Here is a 15,253-nt window from a genome sequence, read left to right as displayed (position 1 = left end):
AGGATTACCCTCCCACAGTTTAGAAAATAAAGGTTGGAAATTCTTAGAGCAAAATACTACTACAAACCTAATGCATATGTGTCATTAAGCTGCACACAAACAGCTCTGCTCATCAAAGTATCCAAATCCTCAGGCCCAGGCTTAAATAACCACTGATAACATCACTATGACATCATAACAGAGCCAGAGATGACCTAATGCACCTCTTTTGACATTCAGTATAGCCTCCATGTCCACGAAAATCAAATAGACCGACTGTTTGAGCATAATATTGGTTAATTGAACTGCACAGTATTGTAAAACAGAGTTTGATGCATGATTAAGAAGCAATTTACTTAAAAAATATATGTTAAAATAACTGATTCTTTTTAAGCTGGTAATATTGATCAGTTCATTGGCTGTGGTTGAAGGAGACGAAAAACAAAAAACACTGCAGGAAACACAGATGCAAGCACACAGTCAGTGTAGAGGAAGAAAAACCAATAATGTCATCATAATAACTGATAATCTATAAAATCTAAACATGCCCATGACAGCAAAGACACTCGGTGGTGGTATGATTGCATTACGAAAAAAGGCGGTTTGCTTTTTTTTTCATACACCAACAGCGGCTCATAAAGCTTTCTGTTCATATTCCAGCGCCTTCACAGTTTGCATGCATTTGACAGCAGATGAGATCAGAAGAATTAAATGATGAATGACTATACTTGTAAAATCTTTTAAAAAAAGAAAGAAATACTGATAATTCATAACAGTAATTTTCGGCATTCTGTATCAAATCACCGCGTACTCCGAGCACTCGGAAGGAGAAAGAAAAAAAAAACACTTCCACGCACACACTGTAATATATTTTCTTCATCTTCTTGAAGCAGAAGCAGAATACTGCCACGTTGCGCAGATAATGATCCCGATGTCAGATGATGCATTGTATCAATTTCAGATGGCTGCTCGGCTCATGCAGAAGGAACGAACAATTAAATCACAACCTTTAATAAAACATAAGGAAAGCAATACAGTATGAAAAAACTCCATCTGCCCACCATAAGGCAAATAATCCCCATCCCACCAACACCATCACCAAAAAAAGTGATGAGAAGTTATAAGTAAAATGTCGTTACTTTAATTAGACTCTGTGGGCTTTTTTTTTTTTTTGGACTTTGTGCTGTCTGATATTTTCCTAAAAAGTAAAGTTCCTGTGACCCCAAAATGGAGAGTGTTTTCCTCCTCTGGAGTAGTGAGGATGGCTGTGGCCTGCTGCACAAAGAGGCGGCTTAATTAGGCTTTTGTTCATGGAAATGATGAAATACCTTCCAGTAATTATCAGACACAGTGGCAGTAGTGGTCACGCTAAAATGGGAAAACAGCAGAATGCGCTAACCTGCAGCTTCTTCAGGCATACAGTAAATATCTTTCCACTCTAGGTGTTCAAATGTTTCTCTAATTGGTGTGATTCAAACAGCAAGGGTTCAGCTTTAATGAAGCGGAGTGACGAGGTGATAAAGCTCTGCAATGTTAGCGTTACTTTGCTACATTAATGGGTGTGTATCTGTATAATAATCACACACACATACCTGTAGCATGTGTGTGTCGATAAAAATACACACCTCCTCTGGCCCCGGGGCCCCCTGCATTGGCTTCAGGAAGTGTTTATTACAAAAGTTTGCAAAAAGTGTGCATGTTCGCTGATATAGCCACCTACCACTCGTGTTACTGAATTGCATTTTTATTGGATCAAACTTTGCAGATGTCTGCATTACAAGCCTGTTTTGTTTTATTTTAAACTCTAATTTAAAGTTTTGAGGGCAGAAGTTGAGTTTCCACACTTGAAATTTTAAATTCTCCCAGTGTTCTTACTCATAGATGCCAAGGTTGATCTTTTTGACCTTATTACTGTTATTACTAACTCACAGCAGAAATGAGAAAATGTATTGGCAAGATATTCTTACATAAATACACAAAAGACCTTTGCCTCCAAAAATATTATTTAAATCAAGAACGGTCAAACTATGTGTGCATGAAGATGCAGACGTTGCTTTAATCGAAATAACAGTTTTAATGCTAAAATACAATTATGGTTGTTATCCTTGAAATTTTTAGCGAATAAATGTTATGCTTGATTAATTCCTGACTTCTCAAAGAGGGCCAGTGTGCTCAAATTTGGGCATAAAAATATGTGTGGCACAATTTAAAGAGAAAATAAACAGGTTTACCCACAGTATAAGAGTTACTGCAAGAAGACTTGCAAGAAACACACTTTTTCTGCTATGTTAATTAGTAATTTAAACCATTATATACACACTTTGTAGTATGATATGTTACAGTTTACTGAACTTAGACCCCTAGCATTATACAATGTCAGTGGACAAATTAAAACCAAAAAGATTATCGCAGCACTTTAGCAGAACGTAGGAAAGAGATCAGGGAGAAAAACCATATTGCACATTGACAGCATGTGCAATTACAAGTATTGATCCCCAGTGCTGGAGAATGCATTTCCTCTGTGTCTGAATCTATTAGAAGGTGAAGCTGTTCACCAGAACAGGTGGACAGAGGCCTGGCAGCACATCCCCGACAGAGCTGCAGTGATACCGAACAGGGTTGTGATAAGAGCGACTGGCAGCTGCTTGCGTGAGATTAGCATCTCCAGAGTCACTGATTGTCACCTCTCGCACAACGACTTGAACAGCAAATAAACATTTATCCAAACCATCATATTATTTCACGCACAGCACAGCTAAGTACATTACTAATTCAATAGCTGATGCAGCAGTCACAGCAAAACAGAAATGTTTACAGGCTGAACTTGTGACACGCAGTGGAAAATGTTAACCTGAGAGACTGGAAATTCTTCAAAACAACAGTCTGCTTCAAGTGTCTTCTTCGGGTTTCACATGACTGGAGGGAGGAGAAGTGGCGGGAGTAGTAGGTGAAGGGAAGAGGTGCAGCGTGTTTCTGAGGAGCTACAGAAGGTTTTTCTACTTTAAGCATATGGCTCCGAGACTTGTTTATGTGGGAAGCCCTGAATAATGAATTTATAATGAGAGCTAGACTTTGGACGTTTTGCACTGCTCTCTTTTCCCCACAGGGTAGATGATGTCTAGGTTTTTCTGCCTGATTATGTGGAATAAAGTCAATCGAAATAATAAAAACACAGTTTCACTTCTTTGTCTATTCGGCTCATTAACTAGCACATTTCGGCAATGGCTACAGCTCTGGCAAATCACTTTATTGGAAGCAATACTGATAATGAATAGACTTAGTAAAAAACACACACGCAAAAAAAAGCATTGTGGTCCATTGTCAGTAATTACATAACCAGCACAGATTTACCAGATGGCTGATATTGAAGAGACAAAAAGTTGTTTACTCACATCTTTGGCGCTGCCAGTAAAGATGCCCTGGGAGGGCCAAAGAGCGTGGCTTCATGTTGCACAACATGTATCAAAGTTTTGGGGTTTTTGTCTGTTTATATTTCACCCAAGAACCATTTCTCTGTAATAGGCCCCGTGCTTTCCACATTCTCGGCTTGGTGTATTGTGAATGCTCTAGTTGTGTTGCTGCAAGAAAATTCCACAAAAAGGTTTGATGAATTCTGCTTGGTCTCTCACAAAATATAATGGCTTTGACCACTGACCTGGATTTTCCTCTGTAGCTTTGTTCATCCCGTCCCTGAAAACCTCCAGATAAGCGGCCTTCCAGTTGCAACTCTACCCGAACAGTTACATCACCTTAACATCTTTTATAACAACTTTCATTCCAAACTAAAATGCTGAAAAGAAACCATTTTCACTGGTTTCATCTTTATTTTTCATAATATCAAAGAGCGTCTATCAGTGATTAACATCGGAAAGTAAAATCGCTAAACCTCTCTGGCCTTTCATTCCACTTAAAGTAGACTCTGCTGCATTACTTAAATAGACTGTAATCCACAGAGAGAAGTAGTTCAGGGGACATTAAGTTAGCAATACACACGTAATACATACGTAAATCCTGATAATGCTCAGTTATGTCACATATTATGACACAGAAGCACAGTGATGTGACAAGTGAAAAGTGAGGCAAAGAAAGACAAAGTACTGTGCAAAAGTCTTGAGCTGGAATTAATTTCTTTATATTTCACTTTGAAGAAGTCAGACATTGTCTTGAGTGGTAGTTCTCCAGGCTTCCTGAAAGTCTTTCAGTGTTTTTATTTTGACAAAATTTAAGGGAAACTGGACAAGTGCTGGAAAAACAAATAAAGAATATGCCTGAAAAAAAGAATGTCCATAGCAGGTGGTAGATGACCAATATCAAAAAGTCATGTCCTGAAGAAAAAGGGAAAAATCCAGCAAAGACCTGATGCAGGACCTACGAAAATTCAGCTGGACCATCGGTGGATCCATCAACTGTTTGCTGAAGCCTCATCAGAAATGATCTCTGTGGAAGAGTGCTTGTCAAGGAGACATTCTTAAGGAAGGGAAGCGGGGAGAAAAGGCTGAGTTATGCCAAATTACACAAGAACTGGACCGAAAATCCGTGACAACATGTCTTCTAGAGTGACGAATCCAAGTTTGAAATTCTTTGTTCAAATTGTCAGCAATAAGCTTGAACAAAGGTGGAGGCTCTGGCATGGTTTGGGGCTGCAAATGAGCCAGGGGTTTGGGGGACTGTGTCAAAACTGATGGAATTGTGAATTCAGAAAAGTACCAACAGATTTTTTTATCCATCATGCTTTACCATCTGGAAGGGGTCTGAACTCGGTTGCATTATCAGCCATGGATTGGCCTCCCAGGAGCCTGGGTTGCAACATTACTGAAGCAGTGTGGGACCCAGACAGACAGAGAACAGAACAGAAAGGCAGTCAACATCCAAAGAAGAGCTTTGAATGTCCTTCAAGAAGCTTGGAGAGCTACTTAAAGAAATGACAAGAAAGCTCCCTAAGAGAGTTCAGACTGTGCTGAAGCATAAAGACTGTCATACCAAATGTTAACTTTCAAGCTCATTAGAATTGTATAAACTGTTTTTCCCTTGTGTATTGTTGCCCAGGTTTCATTAAATCACTGCACCTACTTCCCAAATTATAAAGTCATGAAGTGTCGTTCATGACTTTTGCACAGCAGTGAATATTCTAACAGGACACTTTTTATTTGACTACTTGCTTGTAATCCAATAATAAAACTAACACCACAGTTATATAGCAAATGAATCATCCAGTGTTAATTCCTGACCTAAAAAAGCACCTGCAACTACAACCCAGAGACCCACTATAGATGAGAGTAATTATGGCATGACCTATTTAACCACCTCTGTCAAACATCCGTCTGTCACGTGGAGTCCTGTCTCTCCTGCCTGTGTTCTTTTTTTTCTTCCAAAGATCAAATTTGATTTGAAAGACAATATGTTCTCGTAACTGAATTGCAGTATTTTCATTTTATTTTAATCACCAACCGAATAAAAAGATAGTGAGAAACGGGAGGGAAAATGCCCTTCCTGAATAATAGATGGGCTAAATTGCTGGGGGACAGATTATCATTTTAGAAACTGAATTATTGAGATAATTATTGCGCAGAGCAGACCACTGACTGCAAGAGCGGGTCATTGGGGATAAATAGTGTGAGTGTGTGTGTGTGTGTGTGTGTGTGTGTGTGTGTGTGTGAGTGAGTGAGTGAGTGAGTGAGTGAGAGAGAGAGAGAGAGATAGCCTCTGAGTTTGTGGGGGAAGAGCGCTTTTCACGTTGAATTCTCACAGATCACCATGAGATAGACATGTATGATCCAGATGACAGCGGGAGAAACAGGCTGAAACGAAAACATGAAACACGCTCTCCACGTTCAAACGAACTAAACGCGTACACGAGCCGCTCTCTTTGCTCTTGCTGATACTGTAAAGTGGTGGGAGCTGTCCCCGGTGCTGAATCTGTGGGACACACACACACACACACACACACACACACACACACACACACACACACACACACACACACACACACACACACACACATTATCTCTCTCTCAGCCACAAATTGCTGCAACTTTCTGATCTCTGCATCCACCCGCAGCATGTGTGTGTGAGTGTGTATGTGTGAGAGAGAGTCTTTAGGTGTACCCTAAACAAAACAAAACACAGCTGGCTCTGCTGGCACCCCGCCATGCAAAGCAACACCCCCAACTCCCAAACCACTACCATCTACAAATCAGCGTTTTCCAGATTAATATCACACGGGGAGAAATGACAAACAGCCAAAGCCATGAAAGATTTAACACGTGGGAGTCCGCGAGCGAAATGGGTTTCATCTCTTGAATGTGACGCGGATTCCGGAGCCTTTTAAACGGGGGCAGCGCGACCCCCCCTCCCTTCCCACCGGTTGTGATGCAGTGAGAGCGGCTCTGCGCAGAACCGGGCACGCTGTATAAAAACCTGCCGCACTTGCAGAGACGGAGTACAACAACAAGGGGGACACTGGCGAAAGTCACTGCGGCTCATAAAGCACAGAATTAAAGACGATAATAAATAAAAAGTGAAGCCCGGCGCAGACGGCGACATGCGGGCCGCAAAGAGAGAAATCTGCTGGAAACTTTTTCTATTTTCCTGCGTCTTCTTGGAGAGCTCGTCTCAAGACTTTGGCGGACAGACGCAGTTCATTTGCACGTCCGTACCCAAGGATATGGACATATGCTCGGCCACCTTGCAGAACAGTGTGCCGGGAGAGGACTTGAAGACCACGGTTATGCAGCTGCGGGAGACGGTTTTACAGCAGAAGGAGACGATCATGAACCAAAAAGAGACTATCAGAGAGCTCACCTCGAAGTTGGCTCGGTGTGAGAGCCAGAGCGGCGCAGACCTCGGGGACGCGCGGCCCGGGGGCAGGAGGAAAGAAGCGGGGACCAAAAATACGATGGGGGACGTGTCCAGAGGCCCCGCGGACACTTTGACGCAACTATCACAGACTTTACAGTCGCTGAAGCAGAGATTAGAGAATCTGGAGGTAGGGCTGCAGTTTCCGGGGAGAATATAAACACTTTTGCGTACAGCTCGTTTTGCGACAAATAAGATGGAAAACATACAAAAATTATAATAAAACAATAGGTTAACAAGTCTAGATTCTTAAAATTAATTCGCAGTGTGAACATAAGATGAACATAAAAACATTCTTTGCGTAGGTTAAATTGCTCGTTCAAGTTTACGGCAGTGACCCTCCAAAATAAAATATAATCTGGAATCTGAACCTTTTTCACCTAAATGCGCACTTTTTACCCCCTGACAGCAATTCAGCAGAAGCAACAACTCGGTGCAGGCAAACAGCCTGAAAGACCTTCTCCAAAGTAAAATCGATGACTTGGAGAAGCAGGTGCTGTCCCGAGTGAACGGCATCGAAGAGGGCAAACCCGGACTCCGCAATGAGACAGAGCAGCGTGGGAGAGTGGAGTCCACACTCACATCGCTACACCAGAGGATCACCGACCTGGAGAAAGGTAAGTGGAAAGAGTTGGTGGTGGATTAGTTGTAAGCAATATGGGCTGGGGACTGTAACGAGCAAGCAATCATAAGAAAATTGATTTAAAAAATGGAAAGTCAAGAGGAGGGGGGGGGGGGGGGGGGGTCCAATCTAGGATAGCGGGCTACATTATTATATATCCGATTTAATGTTGAGCACAAAGCCGGTGGGACAGTGTATATCCCGCAGTTTTCAACTCCCACTCTGGCCAGATTAGACCATTTCAAACATGCACTAAGTGACCTGCCACCGCCATTTGCTCCAAGAGACACACGAGAATTTACAACATCGCTCTCTTTCGCTTTTTTCTTTTTCTTTCTTCCTTTTTTCCGGAAGAACCGTCTACGGCGATTTCTGTTAAATATAGTCTATGAGGTGCGGGCAAATATGAAAAGAAGAGATGGCCGTTAACAGCGTTACCACTCCTGTGATGGATTTAGCACGCGAGATTAAAACAAATCTGGCGCGTCACCATTGTGGATGTGTTGTGTAACGTATAATTCCCAGGAAATATTCCCAGGATGTGAGCACTAGGAATGATATATCTGTGTGGGGTAGAACACGTCCTCTAAAACGAGTTCAAGCCTGTTTTTCTGTTTCTTCTACGGCAGGTCAGAGAGAAAACAGGCCGCTGGATAAATTTCAGCTCACGTTCCCACTGAGGACCAACTACATGTACGCAAAAGTGAAAACGAGTTTGCCAGAGATGTATGCCCTCACCGTGTGCATGTGGCTCAAGTCCAACGCCTCCCCGGGAGTGGGCACACCTTTCTCCTACGCAGTTCCTGGACAAGCCAACGAGCTGGTTCTCATAGAGTGGGGGAACAATCCAATGGAGATTCTAATAAATGACAAGGTACGAGAAAAACGCAGGAAAAATCGAATAACACTCGATTTTTTTTTAGACTGTAAGACATTCTCGTTTCCACTGTAGGTCTGATAATTCCTGCATTTGAACTTTTTAAAGGTAGCAAAGCTGCCATTTCTCATCAACGACGGAAAGTGGCATCATATCTGCGTGACTTGGACAACTCGTGATGGTGTTTGGGAGGCTTTTCAAGATGGTGTCAAGAGGGGGAGTGGAGAAAACCTGGCTCCGTATCATCCCATCAAATCTCAGGGCCTGCTGATCCTTGGCCAGGAGCAGGTAAGCAGTAAGCACAGCCTGGTTTTAATGCTCCACACCTGCCAGTCGAAAGAAGCACCTTTTAAAAAAAATGTTATTTCTCATGATTTAGTAACACACAACAAATCATACATTATAGTATTTTATGTTGTATTACAACAAAATGTAAGCAGCTGGATAATTTGTATTCATTGAGCCTTAAAAATTGAATACTTTAAATTTGATAAGGTTAGAGCTCATCAAAAAATCCCACTGGATTGGCAAATAAACATCCAAATAGTTAAAGAGACTGTGGTTTCTCTTCACGAAGCAGGCTCATCATCCTTTATTAAATCAAACTGTGTTTGCCACAGGACACGCTTGGAGGAGGGTTCGATGCCACGCAAGCTTTTGTAGGAGACCTGGCAAATTTTCACATCTGGGATCGTAAACTGTCCGTGGAAGAAATTTACAATCTAGCGACATGCAGCAGCAAAGCGCAAGTGGGCAACGTTTTTGCATGGATGGAGACCAGCCTCGATATTTATGGAGGTGCCTCGAAGTGGACATTCGAAGCCTGTCGCCAGCTCAACTGAACTGAACTGCAGGGAAGAGAAGCTCAGTGGTTTTTGCTAAAACCAGTGTTGTCACGGCCTCGGTAAACTCATTCAAAAGGTCAGCCAATCTGAGGAGATTGTGTCAGTGAATAGCGTCTGGGTTGTCATAGATATTTGAAAACATCACTTGTGGGCAGTTTGATAGATATTTTACCAGATTCTCACGTGGGATGGGCCACTGAAAAATAAAAGGGGAGCGCTCCGACACCCTGTGGTGCTTGAATGCGCATCCGGGAGGAGCAGGTGATGCCATTCTAGTGAGCAGAGGTCGCCCTCAGAGACCAAAATGACAGGCCAGCATCAAAAATACAGTAAGAGGTTAATGTAGTTTTTAGAGAACAGATGTCGCACTAGTCAACAAAATGACTGAGTCCTTCATATGTCTTTTTTCTGTCTCGACTGCCAGCGATTTTCACTGTGAAAAAAGGCCAGGTGGACTTTTGTTTTTTTGAAAGGACTGCGCTCTTCAAGAGGTTACGAACTAGACAACATTGTTTCTCTGTCACTCTTCTTTCTCTAACCACACCTGCTTGATGTGATTTGTCTGAAGAATGATGTATATTTATTGCCAATGTTTGAGCCTGAGTGCCTTGGGCTGTTGAAAAATATCTCAGCACATCCATGATCATTTGCAGAGCATTTTTGTGTTTGTATTTATTTTCGTGTAAATTATTTTCCAAGGGGGCATTTCCTGTGACACTTTAAATTGAGGAAGGGTCAGATTGCTTATGGTAAAATGCAAATCACTGATGCCAATGGCACATTTTACAGATGCTTGTACTTCAGTCGTAATGTTTCCTGTACAGTAACAGCATGTCTTAACTTCTGTAATGCTGCGTCAGCATCTATGATCTCTGCTTTTACTATTCTACCTTTGGGTTGAGGTTTTATACTGTATTGTTATATGCTTAAAGCATGGCAGCACTGACAGATGAAAAAAAGTTCTAGTTTTTGTAATAAATTGTGATACTTGAATCAAATACAGGTGTACATATATAATTATTTTTACACAAAAGACATAAAAAGTGAATTTTGAAACATTCAATTAACTATTATTTACATATGCTACAAAGTCACAACAACAGTCACCCCGAGGTGCTTTATAGACTCTATAGACTCTAAAATAATACAGAGAAATCTAATGACCCTCTACGAGGAAGCACTTGGTGACAGTGGAAAGGAAAAACTCCCTTTTAAGAGGAAGAAACCTCCAGCAAAACCAGGCTCAGGGAGGGGCAGCCATGAGCACCAAACAACAAAAGCATAACATTTTTCATGTTTAAGATCTACAACTTCTAAAAATATATAACTTAATAAACATGACAGACATTAAATGTTGCCTATATGGTGTATGTGCCATGTACGTTTAGCAAATGGCCCATTAACTTTGAACTGAATGTTTTGTTTTAAAGCTATATTCCTAGCTATGTGCAAAAGATTGCAAATATAGAACTGTTAACAGATTTTAGGGCTGGTAATTACACAACATAAATAGCTCTGAACATTATTTTATTCATTGCTTAGTTATCAATTGGCCAACTGAGTTAAAACATACAGAGAAAAGCTTAATCCAAAAGTTTAGTTTTTGATTTTGGCCCATCAGGCGGCCAGATATACTCAGTTTACAGTTTAAGCAAAAAAATCTCATAATTTAAAAGGTGAAAAAAAAATTATGAATATTAATGGATTATCCAGATAGTTGCAACAAATAATTTCAGGCCAAAATCTTTTTGTTTTTACAAATTTATAGACATGTTAACAGTACGAAGATAAAATGCTAGCAAGAGCAAAAAGCTGACCAGCTTAAACGTAGGATTGATTTTTCCATTTAAAACACTTAACTGTCAACATAACAAAAACATCTTCAAAAGTGAACCAGAGATTACAATTAAACGGTTCTCCTCCCAAAAGGTCCCGTTACGCCTCTAAAAAGTATCCTTCTGTCATCACTCAATACAAACAAAGCAACAAAGCAGATTTATTAAAGGTTCAGTGATTAAAGCTTTGGATTTTTCAATTGATTCCCACAAAATTTGTAAGGGACCTTAAAAAATCTAAATCATTAAATGATTCTTTTTTTGTGTGGTGTTCATAAAATCCAGTACAAATCCATTTAAACCAAGATTGAATTGAAGATAAACTACGTTAGATATAATGTCAGGCACTGTATTCTGTTCTCATCATAAATATTCCTTATACAGTAATCTCACTGTCATTTACATATCATGAGGACAAATATATTATGAAACATCACTTGAAAAGACAAGAACATCATCTGTTTGTTGGACTTGAAGGATTGAACAGAGAGCATTGAGAAAGTGAACTTCCTCCAAGTTTCAAAAACACCATCTTGCTTTATTGAAGAATCAATCTCCAGGTTGTGAAGTTCAAGGAAACCTCTGCTGTTGACTGCTTACATCAGTGTCTAGACTAAAGGGAAATAACTTGTGGAAAGTATCATATAGACACGCTCATACTTGCACATGTAGTGCAAACACGTGACTGTTTCTGTCAAGTAAAGGTTGTTGCAGAAGTTATGCATCTGTCTATACAGTTTCTCTCCAAACGAATTATAGCTGACACTGCTCAGAGATTAAGTCCTAAGAGTGTTGTTTCTGAGGTCATTTAGTCCCACAGCTGTCAGGTCATGCGTCCCACAAATTGATTTCTATTCTGTATCCTTTAGATAGGGACCAGCTTTAGCTTGTACCAAGTACACAGGCTTTGCAGACAGCTACTCTGACATAAATGAGATTGGATTTCAATAACGAGCTAAAGGTTCTTCACAATCACAGGACGGGAACAGTACATCCAGACACATAATGAAACACACACAGGCATTCACACAGTATAAACTCTTGCCGCGTGGCCCCTGGAGTCTTCGTTAGAAATCGACTCCTACTCTCTTACCCACATCCACCTGGCCCCGTTGATCCACAGACCACATCAGTCCGATTCAGGTCATTTTTTCTTGACCCAAATCTTGCCCCAGATATCGTCAGGTACAGCAAGATAATAGCCAGCCTGTTGACCTCTCCCCAGCTTTCCTGAGACTTAATTGGTTTGCGTCTGCATGCACTCCACTGCAAATTAGCTCAGAGGAAATGTCAGATATAAGGCGATTCATTTTCCACCATATCTGGCTCCTCTTACTTCAATGTTTTGGCCTTCGTAAATCCATCACATGTGACTGATGATTTAAACTTTTTCATGAAGAATTATGTGTTAGTGTCCTTGTTGTATAATTGCACAGTGAAGATGCAGACAGAGCTGCGATATTTTTACAAACAGAAAATCAGTATTTGGTGATGGCATTGTAGACAACAAGGACATTCTGGTATTGGGTGCACTTCATTCAGTTCTGTGAAATTATTAAATTCATTTCATTTCATACATTTCACTCACACACTATAAACGAACATTTCTGTTCACAATTTAAATCCTAGCATAGAAGCTAAGTTTTAGATCTTCATCTAGTGAAAAGTGGCACAGAAATGCAACGATACACTTAAGGTGTGTAGAGAAATATTAATGGTTGTGGGTGTGTCTGACTCGTTCATTGGCTAACAGCTTGTGTTTTTTCGAATCTTTAGCTGATTAGCATGAGGTTTCATACCACAGATAATCTACTTAAATGTTACAGTATGCTAAAGATTTACAAAAACAGACTTAATTTTTTTATTCAAAATTACCCAAAATGCTATGTTAGGCATAATGCAATTCAAAAGTACAGTAATCACAGGACATTTTTCAGTAATGCAGTAGTGTAATACATTTCTTTACTAAATTCAGTAATTATATTCCGGTTACCATTGTGCTGTTACTTGTGTTGCAAAGGTTCTTCAGTTATCAGGACAACAGGTGGATAGAAAGAATCAAATGGGTCTTCTTCTTGCACACCTGAGTTTGGTTTGTGTGCAATAAGGATGGCAAACTTTTAAGGAGTGAAGAAACAAGCATTACTTTTGTTTTTATATAAGGAAAGAACAAGAGTAAGATATTAAAGTGCAAATTACATCAAGGACAGATAAAAAAAACTTGCATTATACTCAGTCACAGCATGTTCTTTGCAAGCATCTGTTGTTAACGCGAAGCTAGCAAAGAAGCCAGACTGACGTTAAAGCTGAGTGTACGCTGACCCCAGCTCAGCAGCCAGAGCCTGACCTCCCACAAGTAACAGAGACCTTGATGAGCAGTCAGGCTTGTATGTAGCTTCCATTTCCACCTGTACGTATTTCCACAGTAGAATCACTGTGGCAATTGCTTTAAAGTCTAATTTGGGTGATTATTAACTTTGCTTTGTGTTGCTGGCTTTGTGTTAGAATACGTGTTTGTGTCGGCATGTTGCAATGTAGCTCAGTTTTATATTGTTAACTAGTAATTATGTAACAGTGCATTTCAGACCTCGTTAAAGAGGGATGTGAAAGTAATGTAACAAGCAGTGTAATGAATTACTTTATCTGGGGAGTAATTAAAGAACATACTGTATAACCTTTAGCAAAAGTAATGACACCCACAGTGCTTCCATATTTTTTATCCTCTGCACCATCCATCCTGGACAAAGAACCCTTTTCACTTCAAGGATTATCACTCACTGAAATGAGCTGACTTAGAAACCAGAAAGGAACTTTCAGTGGAATTGTAGAGCAAAAATAGCAGTGGAAGCTGGAAGTGCTGAAAGTGATCTGGAGGTGCAGAAGGAGGTGATCTTGAAGGGAGAAGTGGTTACAATTCAAACCAAGTAAGAATTTCACTTTTCTTTGAGCAGTTTTGAATCAAAGTACTGAACATAAAGGTTCATAGAAGACAGTCAGTAGATTAGAGTCATTCCAGTTTGTCCTCTGGGGACCATGAGTGTCTCGATACTAAATGTCACTGTAATCTAGTACATAGTTATGAACATATTTCAGGCTATTAAACATAAATAATAAGCTTAAAGAATAAAATAAAATAAAACATCTCTATCAGGTACAAAAACATTTTATATCCTTAAACTGCTAAATTAGTGTATTTGCTGTTATGTGAAAAATGTCCATTTGGGTTAAGTTTTGATGAATTTATTCAAACTACTCTGACTACTGCCAGAATGAAAACAAAGCCACTGTAGCAGTTGCACAGTGGAAAAAAATCCCACACCATAACACCGCTCACTGTGCTTTATACTTTAAGGAAAACACAAGAAATGTCTCATCAAGTGGCTAATGAAAAATTCATGACGACAGATCTGAAAAACAAACAAAAGCCCAATGTGGGCCTGAGAGAAATTTAGCTGGCCCACTGATGCTGAGTAAGAGCTGTTTTTGCTGGGAAAAAAAAGTAATATTGATGACACCGGCAATCTGTTGATGAATGCTGCTGAGAGGAATGCATTTTTAATGGAAAAAAGATTCATCACACAAATAGGAAAACTGTGATACTGAGAGTTTTTATTTTTTTTCCATCCCTGTAAAGAAATTAGTTTTTGTAGCACTTGCTGCAAAAGTGCTGATACTATTTTTATTTTAAAGCGGGGTGGTCATCTCCCAAATTTCAGATTTTTAAATTTAATCTCAGAGTTGCTACGAAGAACATCCCGTTGTTACACAGTTACATCTGAAAGCTCTGACTGTCTGTGAAGTGGACAAACTCTTCATCCATAACAGGTTGTTGTGCAAGTGTTTTAAAGGCTGCTGTTAGCAGAGCATTAGTTGTTTAGCATACAGTCAAAGAGGATTTTGGCTTACTTGGAGAGAATATACATGAGGCACACATCCATCTATACTTGTCTTTAATCTCACAGCTACTTCAGCAGTCAGGGTAGTGCCCCTCAATGCATAATTGATTTCTCCCAACATGGGATATTCCGTTTCACATCATCAACCAATGTGTCTCTGTCCAAATGTATACAAAAATGTCCTTCCTCTGGGCAAACACAAACGCAAACTACTGTTTCTTTAATGCTTTCTTGAAGTGTTTGCCAGATATCTGAGAGGGAGAATTATTTTTGATTGTCTTAAGTATCAAAGCTTTAGCTGCCCAGCTTTGATTCAACCCGCTGCACATACTAAAAACAAAACA

General features: G+C 40.1%; 1 protein-coding gene across 1 annotated transcript; it reads left to right on the top strand.

Annotated features, from left to right (window-relative positions):
* Positions 1 to 6,408: 6,408 nt before the first annotated feature.
* nptx1l (neuronal pentraxin 1 like) lies at positions 6,409 to 10,176 on the top strand. Its single transcript, XM_086288786.1, has 5 exons — positions 6,409 to 6,964; positions 7,244 to 7,451; positions 8,086 to 8,330; positions 8,442 to 8,621; positions 8,954 to 10,176. The coding sequence occupies exons 1-5, from the start codon at positions 6,521 to 6,523 to the stop codon at positions 9,173 to 9,175; spliced, it is 1,299 nt and encodes a 432-aa protein (XP_086144912.1). The 5' UTR covers positions 6,409 to 6,520; the 3' UTR covers positions 9,176 to 10,176.
* The last annotated feature ends 5,077 nt before the right edge of the window (positions 10,177 to 15,253 follow it).

The sequence above is a fragment of the Aulonocara sp. 'chitande type north' Nkhata Bay genome, linkage group LG4 (assembly GCF_057382095.1).
Source record: "Aulonocara sp. 'chitande type north' Nkhata Bay isolate Kocher_YH1m ecotype deep benthic linkage group LG4, A_spYH_male_GT1.1, whole genome shotgun sequence".
In the NCBI taxonomy this organism is placed as follows: domain Eukaryota; kingdom Metazoa; phylum Chordata; class Actinopteri; order Cichliformes; family Cichlidae; genus Aulonocara; species Aulonocara sp. 'chitande type north' Nkhata Bay.
This window is presented reverse-complemented; position numbering and strand designations above follow the sequence as displayed.

Coding starts and splice junctions, on each gene's coding strand:
- nptx1l (XM_086288786.1), top strand. CDS start 6,521: ATGCGGGCCGCAAAGAGAGAAATCTGCTGGAAACTTTTTCTATTTTCC. Junction 6,965..7,243: donor AGAGATTAGAGAATCTGGAG/GTAGGGCTGCAG, acceptor ACCCCCTGACAG/CAATTCAGCAGAAGCAACAA. Junction 7,452..8,085: donor GATCACCGACCTGGAGAAAG/GTAAGTGGAAAG, acceptor CTTCTACGGCAG/GTCAGAGAGAAAACAGGCCG.